Raw genomic sequence first — 16,115 nt, forward strand, 5'->3', positions numbered from 1 at the left:
CCCTACATTTAATCTCTATTCAAATCTTGTAACCTTCACCTCCATAATATTTCCAAAAAAAACTTCTTAACCAGTGACACCACTAAGATACTTCAGTCAATCTCTTGTTGTCTCTCACCCTGACTATTTCAATTTCCTCCCCATTGATCTGCCTAGGCTATTCTCATTCAGTCTATGATGATTGCTGCTGCCATACTAATCCACCACACCACCATTCGGTGTCCACTACACCTCTCTGCCAATACCACCACTGGTTTCTGTTCACTTTACAAATAAATGTAAAATATAAACAACATACAAGGGCCATTCACAACTCTGCCTCGAGTTACATCACCAACCTTCTCTGAAAACCTCACTCACACCTTCTTCCTTTTTATCTCCTCCCAAAACCCTCTGCTCTCTAGCTCCCGCAACACCACCACCAACAGAATCAGGTGCAACTGTTGTGCAAGTCAGGCTGCCTCTAATTTAGCATAGGATTTTTGCAGGCCTGGAAATCTAACAGTAAGAGTTATGCAGATCTCTTAGACAGTTATACAATATAAAATAATACGGTTTTTCTCTCAAAACACTGTCAGTTAAAGGCTCAGTCCACCCTTTTAGTTACAAATAGGGATTATATTCAGGTCTGTCGCTATCAAGGATTCACAGCGAATTCCTATAATTTACAAATATCAAACCTTTACCCAAAAATGTGCATGTTTGTCACATAACAGAAACAGAACAAGATTTAATGTGGTGCATAGTGTTTGCACTGGTTAGCTGAGTTACAAGACACCGATCATTTGAAGGAATAAATAAACCAGACAACATTGTCAGTGTGTGTGTGTTGAACCTTTTATGGAAAGCTGACAACTGTGTAGGAAGAGATTGTATTTATTTTAGCACCGGTACATGTTCCCCATGGCAGTTCACAGCTTCCCATGCTTTGCTTCTTTTTTTTTTCTTTACAAAAGATTTCTTAACAGCCCTACAAAGTCACAATTGATTAACAAGATTTACCTCCAATAGACTTCAATGGGGTTTGCCACAAAGTTTTTGAACATTCCCTGGTGTCTACCAAAATGAGCAGTTTTTGGTGGACTGACCCTTAAAAAGGTGGGGTTTCAAGCTGCAATAATTTACATTATTTTATCAGTGTCATTGCTTCTGCTTGCTGTTCAGCAGCACCATTTCTTTGTTATTAAAAGGGCCGTGTTTTTGAATTGTAAATTATTGCTTATTAATTTCACTTTTTTAATTCTTTCTTGTAGATTTCAGCAAATGAAGTTGAAAATATATTGATGAGGTTACCTCGAATGTTTAAACAAGAATTCACTGGTGTAGGAGCAACACTGGAGAAGAGGTGGAAGTTCTGTGCCTTTGAAGGAATCAAATCTACTTGATTGTGCTCAGTGCTAGAGACATTTAGTGGACCTGCCACAGCATGGCAGATATTTGAAGTATTCCATAGACAAAGGACATTTTGCAAGGCCAACGAACTTGAATTTTAGTTACATCTGTGATGTGCCCTTGTGTGTGAAGATGTCATTGTGCGCCAGTTTTGCAGCTTTTAATCAGATTTGTGATAGAACTCTACTGTAAAGATGACAACAGGTGTTTCTCTTTAAATCTAGGTAGCTCTGAAATTGTGTAGTTACTACCAGTATATAGAAGAGAATAAATAGGTGGGCAAACAACTACTGAAAATTATTATTACTATTAAAGAATGACCCCAATATTTAGCTTTGGATCTCTCAAATGAACCAGGAGCAGTATAGACTGACAGTTAAATGTCTAATTATCAGAAGTATCTTGTATAAACCTAAGCAACCTGCAACTCTTCACCATATGGAGTCATTTTACAAATATTTATTCCATGCAATATTTTCATTCACATGTTCATCACGTGTTCAATTTCATAATCAAAACCTATTCAGTTTACTAAAAGATCTACTATATAGGTCAGATAAATTTACTACATGCATGTTATTTTAACAGAATTTGAAGTAAGTTTCTTTCTAAAAGTCAATTCATGAAAATCATAAACCTTAAGCTGGTGGTAACTGTGATCTATCATAAGTTTATCGAGTAACGCAGGGAGCAGATAAAATAAACATTGATGAGAAAAAAAATGCACACCTATGTGATATTTATGCACATTAATTACACATAAAAACAATTGTGATAAAAAAAAATAGTTAAAATAACTACTATGGCTTAGGGAATTGACTCCTTTATATGAGTGTCTGGGCAGCAGTGAGCAATAGGAGGAAAATTTAATCTTGAGGTTATCACATTCATTTGTTCTTAAAACCTATTATGGAGCTTCAGACAAAACTTTTTGTATAAGTGGAGATGGGTTAGAACCTCCGGCAAGCTTTTATTGTTGGTTTTGCCCTTGTTGCGGACCTTTAATTCTTTTACTTTCTGGGCTGTTGACCACTGGGCAGCAGTTTGGCATAGTGGTTGGCACTCAGTTTGAATCCCAAACCCCCTGCATGGAGTTTAAATGTTCTCCCTGTGATTGCATAGGTGTCCTTTGTGCACTCTGGTTTCCTCCTACACTGCAAAGACATGCCCTCGTATGTGTTCATGTGATATTGGGACCTTAGATTGTAAGCACCTTGAGGGCATGGACTGATCTGAAAGTACAATTTGTAAAGTGTTGGAAAGAAAAAAAATTGTTGGCATTATATGAATAACTGTAATACACAATGAAAAAATACTGTCACTGGGGCAGAGAGGAAAATATTACATTTAGCAGATGCACCAAAATAGCAACAAAGGGGAAATATCCTAATTTTTACTGCATTGACAATTGACACCATGTATTACAACTGCTGATGTGACGTAATCTCCCCAATGGGGATACATATAGGAATAGGAAAATTTGACAGAGGTTCTATACAAACCCTTTCTCCACTCATCCAAAACTAGTGAAAACCCATTGTCTGGAGTTCCACTTTAATTAAGGATGTTCATAGTTGGGCCAATGGTGAGACAATTGCCTTAACCAACTCTCCATGGACAAGAAATCCATCAGCTACTTCTCACACCGATATTATACAAAACCGCACTGTGTAAAATCTCTATTCTTGTTTTACTGCTCCATTGCAGAAAATGTTACTACATTTGTACAGGTGTGAAAAGACCTTAAAATAGACCTACCATTAAAAATCAAACTTCATATTAATCAATAGGACACACTGACATTGCCAAATAATTTATAGTTACATAGTAGGTGAGACACAACAAGTGCATCAAGTCCAACCCATGTGTGTGATTATATGAAATTTAATTTTTATTAAAAAAAAAAAAAACTTTCTTGCTAGGAATAATATATACTGCAGTAAGCTTCATCATATCACTTACAGTCTAGGTGGGCATGTGACTTAATTAGAAATGGCGGGGAGTCTCTTTCCACTCAGACGGACCTTATCAGTCTGAAGCAGAGCCAGTTTATGTAATGAGCAAATATGGCTTCCTCATGTAGAATAAAGTTTTTAAAACACCTGTAATTGATAGCATTAATAGCTGCAAAGGGTTTTATTATTTCAGGCTGAGGAGAGTTAACTAAGAAGGTGACTGGAGTTTGGTCTTATACCATATGATACTGTTTACATAATTATAATAGGCAAATATCTGAATTTGCGTATGTCCATCATTACTCATTTGAAATTTTTTCACACCTTCCAGCCTGTAGGCCAAGGAGTATACTAACTGAAGAGCTAAAAGTTGCCTACCGCTGACCTCCAGAGAAGATACTTGAATGTCTGTAGTACTGAAATGTATCCAGTTGTGCTTAGCATTGCACCCCTTTTATATATTTATACACAGTAAACTATTGCTCATTTGGCTTATCTGAGCCATCTGATGAAATGTCTTTCCATTATATCTTACTTTTCCAGTGTTATGATTTCAACATAATTAGCTTTAGTTGCATATGCTGGTAAAGAAATCTTGCATATTGTTATTTTTTTTCATTATTTAAAACAGGGAATATTTGTCTTTCCAGGAGAGATTACACAATTTAAACTGCTCTGTAAGAGGAAAAAATAAATTATTTTTTTAATGTAATCTGAACAACAGTCGACAGTGTCACATATTCTATATTGTAAATGTATCTTCCTGATGTAAATATTGAATAACTTGTTTTTTTTTTCTCTGTAAGGGTATGTATTATATTCAGATATATGCATCAGATATTCAGTTGGATTGTTATCAAATTTTATATTAAATATTTGAAAAATGTAATAAAAAGCTTTTTTTCAGTAAATATTATTGTACAGACAGTAGTGCAATGTTGTTCTTTATATATAACTTTAGGGACTGATTGGTCATAGCTTATATTCTGGGAATGAAATGGCTACAAAAACAGTCTGGGTACAGAAGGATATCCAAGCACCTGTGTTGAAATGGCATTCTGCCCATGATTTGACCCCTCTTGTGGCAGGGAGACATGCTTGGGGAAGCTATACTGTATAGCTGAATTAAGCTCAACAGGCAGCCATGATGGTATGTTTGGCAGCCAGCCATTCTCTGTGCTGGGAATGTTTGTGGAGCACAAAAACATGTACTTTCATGTGAAATCTGCATACATTGTATATATGATTATTTGTGCACAAGTGTGTGAATAATTAAAGCTGCAAACATAAAATGAAACAATCACTTGAATATATATAAAAGAAAACATTCTGTGCTATCTCTGTGTTTTCAGCAATGACCAAAAAACTATCAACCGATCATAAACAGTAAAACAGCAAAAGTCCATATAATGGTGAATGTAATAGTCCCATAGAACATGTGATGTATATCACTCCCAAGCAAGTGCTGCAAGGCATGCATGTAGAAACACCTTCACCATGGTGAATCCTTTATGAGCAAACTTTCAACTCTCTATATTGACCCCCACAATAAAGGTCAGTATGCTCTTCAACACCAGATGGACTCCTTTCCCTCGGAATCAGCAAGGAAGGAAGAAAAAGATCCCTAGTGCCACACATCCACAGAGTCATATGCTAGTAATGGGAGACAACCTCAGCCTGGGCTCCAGCCAGGCCATACCCTCAGTGCATTTTGCTCTGCCCTTCAGAGCTGAGTCATGGGGCAATCCCCATGGTTAAGCTTTAGTGGGTGGAGCAAAATATGTTGGGAGGCATGGACTGGCGGGATCCCAGGCTGAGGTTGCCTCTCTTATTACTACTATAGGACCCCGTGGATGTGCGGCACTAGGGATCTTTTTCTCTTTCCTTTCAGTGACCACAGGAGCTGAGACAAGCTCCATCCCTCGCTGGCACTCCAGCAGCCCACACAGAACTATTTGCACTACTCCCCATATAAATTGAGCCTGAGCAGCACACTAACAACCCGTGGGTCACAGTGAATCAGCAAAGACTCTGACTCTTGGAGAACCTCAGCAGATTAGGTGAATGGATCGATGATACAGTATGTATTTGCATGTTAAAAGACAATAAGAACCTTTTATAGTGTTTATTTTATATTTTTATGCGTTAAAAAAAAAAAGTCACTCACATGTAGTAGAACCAGACATGAGCATATTTAGCTGTAAAACAAAATTCCCATCTGCGATCGGCAAGGCAGATGGAAATTAATGGGATCCTTCAACGCAAGCCTGTATTCCTGTATTGTCCACTTGCTCTCTCTCATTGCCGTGAAGCCAGGCACCCCCCCCCCCATCTTGTGGCCAAGGCGTGTCTTCACAACACAGAGAGAGAGCAAGTGGACAATACAGACTTACATTGAAGAATCTGATCAATTACCATCCCAGCCAGCTAGGCCTCAGTTTTTAGCTAGATTCCTCGGGAGATGGGTGTACCTACCTATAACTCTTTGAAGATTCATTTAGTGGGTTTTAGTTGCCCTATTTCCTGGCCTATTCTAATACCTTTGATAGGGTAAAGGAAGACTTTATCCAGGTTGGTTGCTGTACGTTGATGCTGTTTGGGTTTTCTATACTCAGCAAAGTGATACACTACAGTAGTACTCAAAAGGGGAAGACCAGTGTAGCATGCATGTACTATGACATCATTAGTTCCCTGGGCACAGCAACACATGCTTTGTAGGCTCCTACAGCTCAGTACAGCCAGTAGTGTGACTACCCTGTCACAGCAGGTTTCAGGACAGGGCTCAGGAAAAAAAGAAATTGCTGTTAAGCTCGAAGGCCAACTTCATGTGGGATTGAAGTAAACAAGGAGTGAACGATGTGAAAAAGCCAGCAATAGTTAGGCTCCCATGTATACTCACTAAGGGTCTCCATGAGGTGTTTGGAATCTTCCACATAAGAGGGAAGTTCTGCCACCAGCAGCTGCAAAATTTGGTCAGTATATAAGGGAAAAACACTGGTGATACTATCTTTAGAAGCAACTATGGATCTATCAGGCAGGTTATAGCTATATTTGTGCACTTTTGGTAAGTGGTAGAAAAAGGGCACGTGGTAGAACTCAGTTATGAAGAAAGTGGATTCTTTTTTGTTGTTAACTTTTTTTTTGGCTACTGACACTACTAATTCTTTACATAAAGATTAAGTGCTGCGCTAAACCTTTGTGTGAACAATAATTAGATCAAAACCATCAAACAATAATAGTGACATAAAATGCAAAAGTGCAAATCTTAACTCAAGGGGGCCACCATGATTCACCCCAAAGTTCATATAAGTGACAATAGATGGGTGTCTGTAAACAATCTCTCTGTGAATTCCACCGCAATGTAGTGATCCACCACCAAGGATAGTGCAGGTACGCTTACCCAGAACCAATATACCCTTCGGCAATGAGTCAACAAAGCTGGTGTTATATCCAATCACATATGGTAAGATTCATCTGTGTATGCCAACTGTGCATTCCAAAGGAACCAGAAATAGATAAACCCCTGGTCCTGATTCCTGGCAGAGCAAGGTTTGGATAATTAACCACCTGGTAAACTCTGATTTACCAGGTGGTTAATTATCCAAACCTTGCTCTGATCACATGCCTGATGAAGGGGTCCTGAAACGTTGCTCTTGTGATTTGATCTTTCTGCACTAAAAACCTTTGGATGATATTTGAGGATCTCTGGTGTGCTGGTAAATATGTGCATTTATCTGTGATAGTAGATGCTGGCCATCAAAGTAGCAGCAGAACAGTTAAATTCCTGCCCCTTGTAGTTTAGGCATGCCCTAGAAAGACTCTCTGCTTACACCATGCCAGACATAAATGGTGGGAAATTTAGTTCCTGGACGGGTACCTGCCAAAAGGCACTTGTGGCACATTACAGAGGAACTGCTATTATGGTGGGAGGATGTACTTAGAGGCTAATATTGGCTTTTGCATCCTATACACTATGAAGAAGTGATCACAGAAGTTGGTTTTGAGTGTATATTTAGACCTGGTGTTTAGATTTAAGTTTTAGCATTTGGCTAGGTCTGAAGAGTTAGGGGTTTTTTATGGGTCTGGCATTAGCATGTGTATTAAATGTTAAATCGTATGCCCAGTTACAACGTTTTGCTTTAGCTAATTAGAACCTCTGTTGTGTTTTTTATTTCTGTCCAGGACTATTTTTTACTGATTTCTCATCACTTTGTGCCACAGTGACAACAGTTTCACCAGACAGGAAGGAGAAGATGTATAATAAATGGTAGGAACTACCAACCCGAGCAAATGGAAGCTGGTTAGACTAATATAAAATTGATTAAGGAGCAGCACGTTATACAGATAATTGAAAAGAGAAAAGACAATAATTAACGAATTAATTACAAACCGCGCTCCCTGTAAAGTGCAAGTGCAGATAACACACTCTAATGTAAACAAAATAAAATGTAGTGTATAAATAATGTCAATAGTGATACTCATAAATAAGTATCAACTAAGTGAAATCAGCAAATAACCAAACATCAAAAATTGAAAAAACAAAAACAAGTGAAAACAATAGTTCAAATTCAAGATAAATTCAAAAATTACATTAAAAAAATTATGTGTTCAAAAAAATGTTCAAATAGTGTTGAAATCAGACTCCTGGAAAAATCCTCCTGGGGTTCAGCAAGGCATCAGACAACAGTAATCTACCTGTGAGAGCTGGAAGTCAGAGTACAGGATCTGCTGCTGCATTCTTCTAGTGGGAGATCTGATCTGTGGAGGATCCTGGGAGGGAAACCAACACATCCTGCACTGTATATGTGTCCCTGATCTATGTCCATTTACTATGGTCTTCAATGACCCATCTCTATTCTGGAGTTCGTTTGCATGCATCCAAGCAACTTACCTAAGTTACCTGAGTTCCAACACCTGAACAAAGTCGTGATCGTGTGAAGCTTCTTCGGCTGTTCTTGAAGCGTTCTTTGACTCCTGTCATGGGAGTCACCACAATCTAGGAAGGAGAAGGCCATTAGCAGGGGGCTCACATGTGCCAGTCATTTTCAGGAAATTCACAGACACCAGGAGTTACACGATTGTGTCATCTTTGAGCCAGCATCTTAGTCCAGGAAGTAGATTCTAACCCCGAATGATGCCTGAACAAATATGAATCTGTCCTACAGAAAAAAAAGCATGTGGTGCTTCGGTGCCCATGTGGGGACAAGTGGAACTGCACTCGCTAATGACTCATGCTGGGAGCTGCAGTTATGTGACAGTCAACATTAAGGCAGGTCTCCTAGACTTATAAGTGAGCTGCAATTACACTATTAGCTCCTTGTTCTCTGTGCTGACTCCATTATATTGATGACACTTGTACACTCTCATGCATAGAGGATACCACTTTACAGGTGTGCAGCATTTTGAGGCCTGTATCAAGCTCCACCAATCCAGCAGTTCATGTCACCTCTCTCCCAGTGACACATCCCATGGTTTCTATGGGATACAGGAAACACTCTCTCTCTCTCCAACCTCCTTGTTTTTCCAGGGGCCACCTCTACACACTTTCTTCCATGGATCGAGGCTGGTTCCCTAAGCACTCTGTGCTGTGGGTGCAGTCCCAAAGAGTGGGGAACCAGGTGCAAGTGGAGGTACCAAGCATTCAACCTCCTCCACTACCAGAGGAACCATCACCCCTGCCAGCCACCTGCCTCCTGGCTGATTGGTTGCCTTAAGCACTGACACAGGACTGCAATCCTTAGCAACAACACATTTGTACAAAAATAAGTGCATGTGTTACACATTAAACCCCTGATGGACTATAAGGCAGGCTCATATTAAAGAGTAAAAAATGTATATTATTTAGACATTTGTCATTAAAATAGGAAGATAAAATATAGAAAAATAGGCTTATACATACAGCATTGTCAAACAATGTGTTACAACATGAATACCCTTGACACAAACATATGGCATCCAAAGAGCTGCCCATAAACAGTTACGGGCTAGCTCTCATGACCAGTTGTAATGAAACAACACATTAACTTCCACTGGGCAGTAGTCTGTGTGTTAGACCCATATATTGCATCTTCCTCTAGCTCAGTCCCCTTACGGTGTTGAAAGTCCTGTTCTGATACGCTGTCCATGCACCCCTCCGAGACACTTCAGACCAAACAATTAAGTTACAGTGGCGGCTGGTGGGCTCGCCTGCTTGCGAGTCAGTCCCGCACTTACCCCATCTAGGTGGCGGGCTGCAGGCAGCAGCTCCTTGGTTCCTGCTCTGTCTTTTCCTCCATCGCGGCGGCTTCCGTGCATCTCCTACTCCTAGGTGTCCAATAGGATCGCTTGTCCTTTCAGCCAATCGGGTGATGGGACTCAGACCCACTTCCTGATTGGCCGTGAGGAGGAACAGTGTTAGAATAGCGAATATTCATTTGCTATTCTAACACACCTTAGTGGGCTGTGAGCGCACTCTTTGTGCCCCAAGCCCACCCTATTTTGAAGCCTATTAGAGCCTCTGACTCTAATCAGTGCTTATAAAAACACCCACCTCGCATTGGATTCCAGGCGCCCAGGCATCTTAAAAGGGATCAGACGCATGGATGAGGGGGCGGCGGCATTGATAGGGGAAGCGGTGCCCGTGTGCCCTCATTGGATGGACCGCCACTGGTAAGTTACCAGTAACTCTACTGAAGAAAGGCAAACATACAGGAATAGTTCTTGTAAAGCAGCTTCTCACACCTATTCCTGCACTGGTGGTCTAGTGCCTATAAGGTAAGCATATCTGAATAACAGCAGAAAGTTCATAGTACTTTAGAGGCAAGTCTCCATTAATCAAGGTCCTAAAATCTAGTGGATTCATTTTTAAAAAAGAATGATAAATGGTAGTAGAGGTTCCCCTTATGGCACACTATTCTAGCAAAGATGAAACATTATTACGGGAATATCAAATGAGAAGCTTCTTATATGGGCATTTAAAAGCTGTAATATCTCAGTGTTATAGTACACCTCAAACTATCCAATCCATTTAAATTATGTAACGGTAGTGTGATAACATTGGAATATAGTTGATAACAGAAGCACACACTATATTCTGATACAGGGTGATGTTACTAAATTCCCATACGAATGTATAAATGAAAATACAAGATAATGTGAAGCTATTAGCATACATCATCTAAAATGTGATAAGATAAGAAAATAAACAAGTAAATTGTGGAAAAGTACCAGCAGTTGGATAATTCCAACAGATGGTATGAAATCTATGATTTGGAAAACGTGCCATTTTAATGACTATCCAGATAGCACATTCCTGTAGCAGAAATAATTTGATAAGCACCTCTATGTGAAACAAATACTTCCAGAGTTTTAACATTAAGATTAAACATGTTCCTTTTGTAGCCATGGTGACAAGCACTCCTGACAAACATTTCGCCAAATCACCCTGCTGCCAGACCCCCACACATCATTTGAGACAATGAGCAGTCATTTGCGTCGTTTTGTTGCGTTTATTGTGGGATACAACTTGGGTGGGGTAAAGGAAGATATGGGATGCCCAAAGCACTTATAGAATTGTCATCACATTGGTAAGTCATTGATTAGTAGCTTTAGCCTTGAAAATGATGCACTTCTAACATTCACAGTCTATTTCCTCTGCATATCTCCTCTGCAGACTATTGCTCCTCCTCCTCTGCACTGACTCCTGCTGAATATCACTCCTCTGAGTTCCTCTCTCCTTGTATAAATCTTCCACTGCAAAACTGTTAGATTACTGTTGCTTCACTTCCATTGAAACAGGAAGGGATCACTCTGAATAACCCCAGCTTGCAGACCATAACGGTGTTGCTTCAGCAAATCAATAAGCCAGAGGCATACAAAGCCTCTCCCCGATGGCTCAGTGAGTTTGGCAGCCACATAGTCTTTTGGAAGGTATTACCAGTGTGCTTTACCAGGCCAGAGATACTTGGTACCTCTCCCCGACGGCCTGACACATGGTAATAGGCGGACTACTGTTCCCAGCCAGTCCATAACTGCAAATGCTGTGTTCCCCGGCCACAGCATTCTGCACTACTCAACAACTTCTCCTTTTTCTTCTCTCACACTGACCTTCTCCGAAGGGCAAGTTCTGTGTTCCCCGGTCACAGAACTTTGATCTACTCTCCTCCGCTTTACTGTTACTTCTCCTTCACCGATCTTCTCCTGTGTACAAGTCCTGTGTTCCCCGGTCACAGCAGCTTGATACCAACTCCATGATGAAGATCTTTATACAGGATTACTTCCTAGCAGCTCCTCCATCCCTCCTCCGTGCTCGGCATGCCCCCACGTGTGGCTGCCCTGCGGTAGACTCCTACAACTCTATTCTTTCTTCCTGCACCTCAGAACTCCTCCCTGGCAGCATGTGACCTCAGCTTATATGGGAGGCCTGCCCCCTGCCAATACCAAAGGGTAATTGGTCAAAGCTCCTAACATGAGCTGCCTGCCACTCAAACCTCAGGCCCAACCTCTCTTCCAGAACAATCTGCCTGAAAGCAGGGGAGGCGCTTCAGAGTCAGAGCACAGGTGGTCACACCCACCACTACACCAAACACTCCCATTCTCAAATCAAACCACACAGGCCTGACTTACAGCACAGGCCTGTCTAAATTTGCCTACACTGATCTCTCAACCCAGAAAAATCCTATTCTAGCACCTACATTCTAGTAGAGGGTGCTACACTTTTTTATCAACACCTCCAACATGAAGCTTGGATCTCTCCTTAGGCACAGTAGGCCTTATTGTCGGGGTGCACCAGTTCTTAAAAATTTTAATGACTATCCAGATAGCACATTCCTGTAGCAGAAATAATTTGATAAATACTTCTATGTCAAACAAATACTTCCAGAGTTTTAACATTAAGATTAAACATGTTCCTTTTTTATCAACACCTCCAACATCAAGCTTGGATCTCTCCTTAGACACAGTAGGCCTTATTGTCGGAGAGCACCAGTTCTTAAAAATCAGGGTCACCAAAACCTAAAATCTCATATAATGCACCCCATCAGGGATTTATTAGTGCAGCCATATAACAGAAACAGTATTCATTTTTCCCAAATGGCAATATAAAACAAATTTTGCTAATTTTCACATAGAAACAAGGCAATGTCTTACTAACTAATTGCTTGCAAGTGTAGCTCAAACAACTTTTCCCAGGCATCTGTTTCACTCTCAAAGCCCTTCTGTGTGTATATTAATCCCCTGCGGGATCATAAGCCAAATTGGGGAGGGATATATAGCCTGTCCAGGACCCATCCTGTACATTATATAACCTGTGTCATCGAAGCAGCCAGCTCCACCTTCATGGGTCAAACATGGCCCATCAACTGTATCTAGGTACCTACATGGTCAGGCCAGAAATTTCCTTTTTAAACAGGGAACTTTAAAGGAGAGAACAGAATTGAGCAAAGGATGTAGCCAAAGAGCTAGATGAAGGTTCCCCTTCCCCTATTTGAGATTAAGAATTGTGGCAGTTCTTACTCTAACTCACTTATGTTGATGACAACTACACACACACCTACTCTAATGCCCCGTACACACGGTCAGACTTTGTTCGGACATTCCGACAACAAAATCCTAGGATTTTTTCCGACGGATGTTGGCTCAAACTTGTCTTGCATACACACGGTCACACAAAGTTGTCGGAAAATCCGATCGTTCTAAGTGCGGTGACGTAAAACACGTACGTCGGGACTATAAACGGGGCAGTGGCCAATAGCTTTCATCTCTTTATTTATTCTGAGCATGCGTGGCACTTTGTCCGTCGGATTTGTGTACATACGATCGGAATTTCCGACAACGGATTTTGTTGTCGGAAAATTTTATAGCAAGATCTCAAACTTTGTGTGTCGGAAAATCCGATGGAAAATGTGTGATGGAGCCTACACACGGTCGGAATTTCCGACAACAAGGTCCTATCACACATTTTCCATCGGAAAATCCGACCGTGTGTACGGGGCATTACTCTTCTGGTTAAGGTCATAGCGTATGTGGTAAACCTGTTTTCGGTGGCTGTAGGCTCCTGTGATGTACACTATATTACCAAAAGTATTGGGATGCCTGCTTTTACACACACATGAACTTTAATGACATCCCAATCTTTAATATTGAGTTATAACATCTTCAACTCTTCTGGGAAGGCTGTCCACAAGGTTTAGGAGTGCGTTTATGAGAATGTTTGACCATTCTTCCAGAAGCGCATTTGTGAGGTGGCACTGATGTGGATGAAAAGGCCTGGCTCGTAGTCTCCACTCTAAGTCATCCCAAAGATGTTCTATCGAGTTGAGGTCAGGACTCTGTGCAGGCCAGACAACTTCCTCCACCCCAAACTCGCTCATCCATGTCTTTATGGACCTTGTCTGTGCATTGGTGCACAGTCATGTTGGAACAGGAAGGGGCCTTCCCCAAGCTGTTCCCACAAAGTTGGGAGCATGAAATTTTCTAAAATGTCTTGGTATGCTGACACCTTAAGAGTTCCCTTCACTGGAACTAATGGGCCAAGGCCAACCCCTGAAAAACAACCCCACATCATAATCCCCCTCCACCAAATGATTTGCACCAGTGCACAAAGCAAGGTCCATAAAGACATGGATGAAGTTTGGGGTGGAGGAAGTTGACTGTACAAATATTTGTAAATATTAAACAGTGCCTTTTTGGAAAGCTGTAAAAATTGGAGGTATGCTAAACTGTGAATAAACAACTTATTCTAAAAATCTGCAGGTTGGCTTCACACCTATGCATCGTAGTAATGTCCAATTTGCAGTGTCGTATGTGTGCTGCATTGGTATGCATTACAATAAAATGATACAGGCAAACATTTTATCACAATGCAGTGTGGCACAATGTGTGGCAACGTGTTGCCGTGCATAGTGTTGAATGAATGCACCAACACACGTGCATCACCACAATGTGTGTAACGCGGACATGTACTTCGTGTGTGGTGTTGGTTTTTTAGTCCTCATTCACGCCACTGCAAGAAAGAGCGTGTTTCTGAACTCTGGGGCCACAGCTCTTTGCATACAGCCAAGGGCAGCAGTCTGTAGAGATAAATGACAGGCTGACAGATGCATGACTGTATGCACTCAGATTTTAATTGCATGGTTGTAATCAGTGGTTTGTAAACTGCTAATCATAGTTAAGCATTTATTCTGCAGACTTTGGGGGATTATTCTGTTTTGAGTTGATGGTCACTGGAGTGACCATGATCTTTTATCGCAGATGGCGGAATGCAACTGACTTCAGGGCTTAAGCCAGAACAGCATTTAGTACTCTTCTGATTGTAAGTAATAACAGCACTGAATTCACTGGTTGGGCCACCAGACTTCTTGCAGTGTCCAAGCATTCACCTTGTTCTTTTAACACTTCTCCAGACAAATTTCCTCCCAAATGCTGGTCCAGAATTCAGCTTCACAAAATTTCCTAGTGCACTTCTGGCCAGTGGCCAGCCAGTGTAATCTTCAAGTCGCAGGCCCCTATCTTTTCATGCCCATGTGTCCTCCACAGCCAGCAGGCCTGGGGGGTCAAGAGAATTGCTTCTCCTCCTACCCAGGTATAGCCTGGAAGGTAAAAGAGCTTACAGGAGGTTCCCCCTCCCTCAGCGTAAACCACTGGCAATACACTTCCTATTAGTTTGCCAGGGAGATAAAAATACTTATTGGATCCTCTTACACTATTGCCAGGGACACACTTCAGCAGCAGGCACAATCAACCAGCTTAAGTGAAAACCAATAGAAAGCAGAACGATCAGTTCAGTTCAGGCTAGCTACAGAGCTTATTGCAGGGTCCCTACACATTTTTTTCCCTATACATTTTACATGACATAGTTATACAAGATCAGCAACAGCTTTCTGGTCTTTTAAAGAGCTGATCTTCAAGTCCAAGATAACATAGCTAAAACAACAGGTGGCACCATTATGCCGATGTCTGCAAATATCATATTCATTTTCTGAATTGAGCCATCTCTGACAGAGCATAGAGGTGATGCTTAGACAAAAAGGTACCTTTACTGAACACAAACAAGGCAATCTGTGTAGCTGAGCATTCCAGTTAATAGTTACACATGCAAATGACTAAGGTAATTGAAATAATTACAGACTTGTTGCGGTAGTAAAAATTAGCTTGCACGGGTCAAAAATCTGATAAAAAGCCCCAGTAAACAGAATTTCAATGTATTTACACTCCTCACAAAGATACTCATAATACAAATGTGTACAGTATAATTAAATCTGCTGGGCACATGGTAAGAATTTAAATTGTCAACATTATATGCTAATGGTTGAATCTCTATTACAATGTCACATTTTCAGTGCCAGAATTAATGTGCAGTCAGTGTTTTGCTATAAAGTTTAATTTGTAAGGATTTATAATGGAACAACATAAGACATTAATTCTGGTGTGAACTTGGCCAGCAGCCACCCTACCTATCACACAAATATTTTGAAGACACTTAGTATGTAAATTAACATTTTTTTTTTGTCCTTTTAAAGAAAGAAAAAAAGTTATGTTCTAATTTTTCCAAAATGGCAGGCATTTCCCAATGCCTCCACTCCATGTTGTTAGGGTTCTGTCTGTCTTTGATGCTGAGCAGGACTAGAATGATGGATAGGTGACAGAAGCAATGCCAGGACCTGGTTCATCTGCTGGTGGCATTGTGGCTCTCTGGGTGGATAGCTGTAGTTCCATTGTTCACCAGCAGGTGTCTCCCAGCTGCGGGCAGGTTCCAGTAATCAGTTTCACCTGGTCCCAGCTGCTGAGAGG

The 16,115-nt window shown here is 40.9% G+C and overlaps 1 protein-coding gene across 6 annotated transcripts in view; it reads left to right on the plus strand.

Annotated features, from left to right (window-relative positions):
- The window catches only part of ENOX1 (ecto-NOX disulfide-thiol exchanger 1), an 855,443-nt gene extending 851,185 nt beyond the window's left edge, over positions 1 to 4,258 (plus strand). For all 6 annotated transcript variants that reach the window (XM_073614184.1, XM_073614181.1, XM_073614186.1 and 3 more), the window contains one exon: positions 1,254 to 4,258. In XM_073614184.1, coding sequence (XP_073470285.1) covers positions 1,254 to 1,385 — 132 coding nt within the window. In that variant the 3' untranslated portion in view covers positions 1,386 to 4,258. The remainder of the gene's footprint in view (positions 1 to 1,253) is intronic.
- The last annotated feature ends 11,857 nt before the right edge of the window (positions 4,259 to 16,115 follow it).

This window comes from Aquarana catesbeiana, linkage group LG02, assembly GCF_042186555.1.
Source record: "Aquarana catesbeiana isolate 2022-GZ linkage group LG02, ASM4218655v1, whole genome shotgun sequence".
Taxonomy (NCBI): Eukaryota; Metazoa; Chordata; class Amphibia; order Anura; family Ranidae; genus Aquarana; species Aquarana catesbeiana.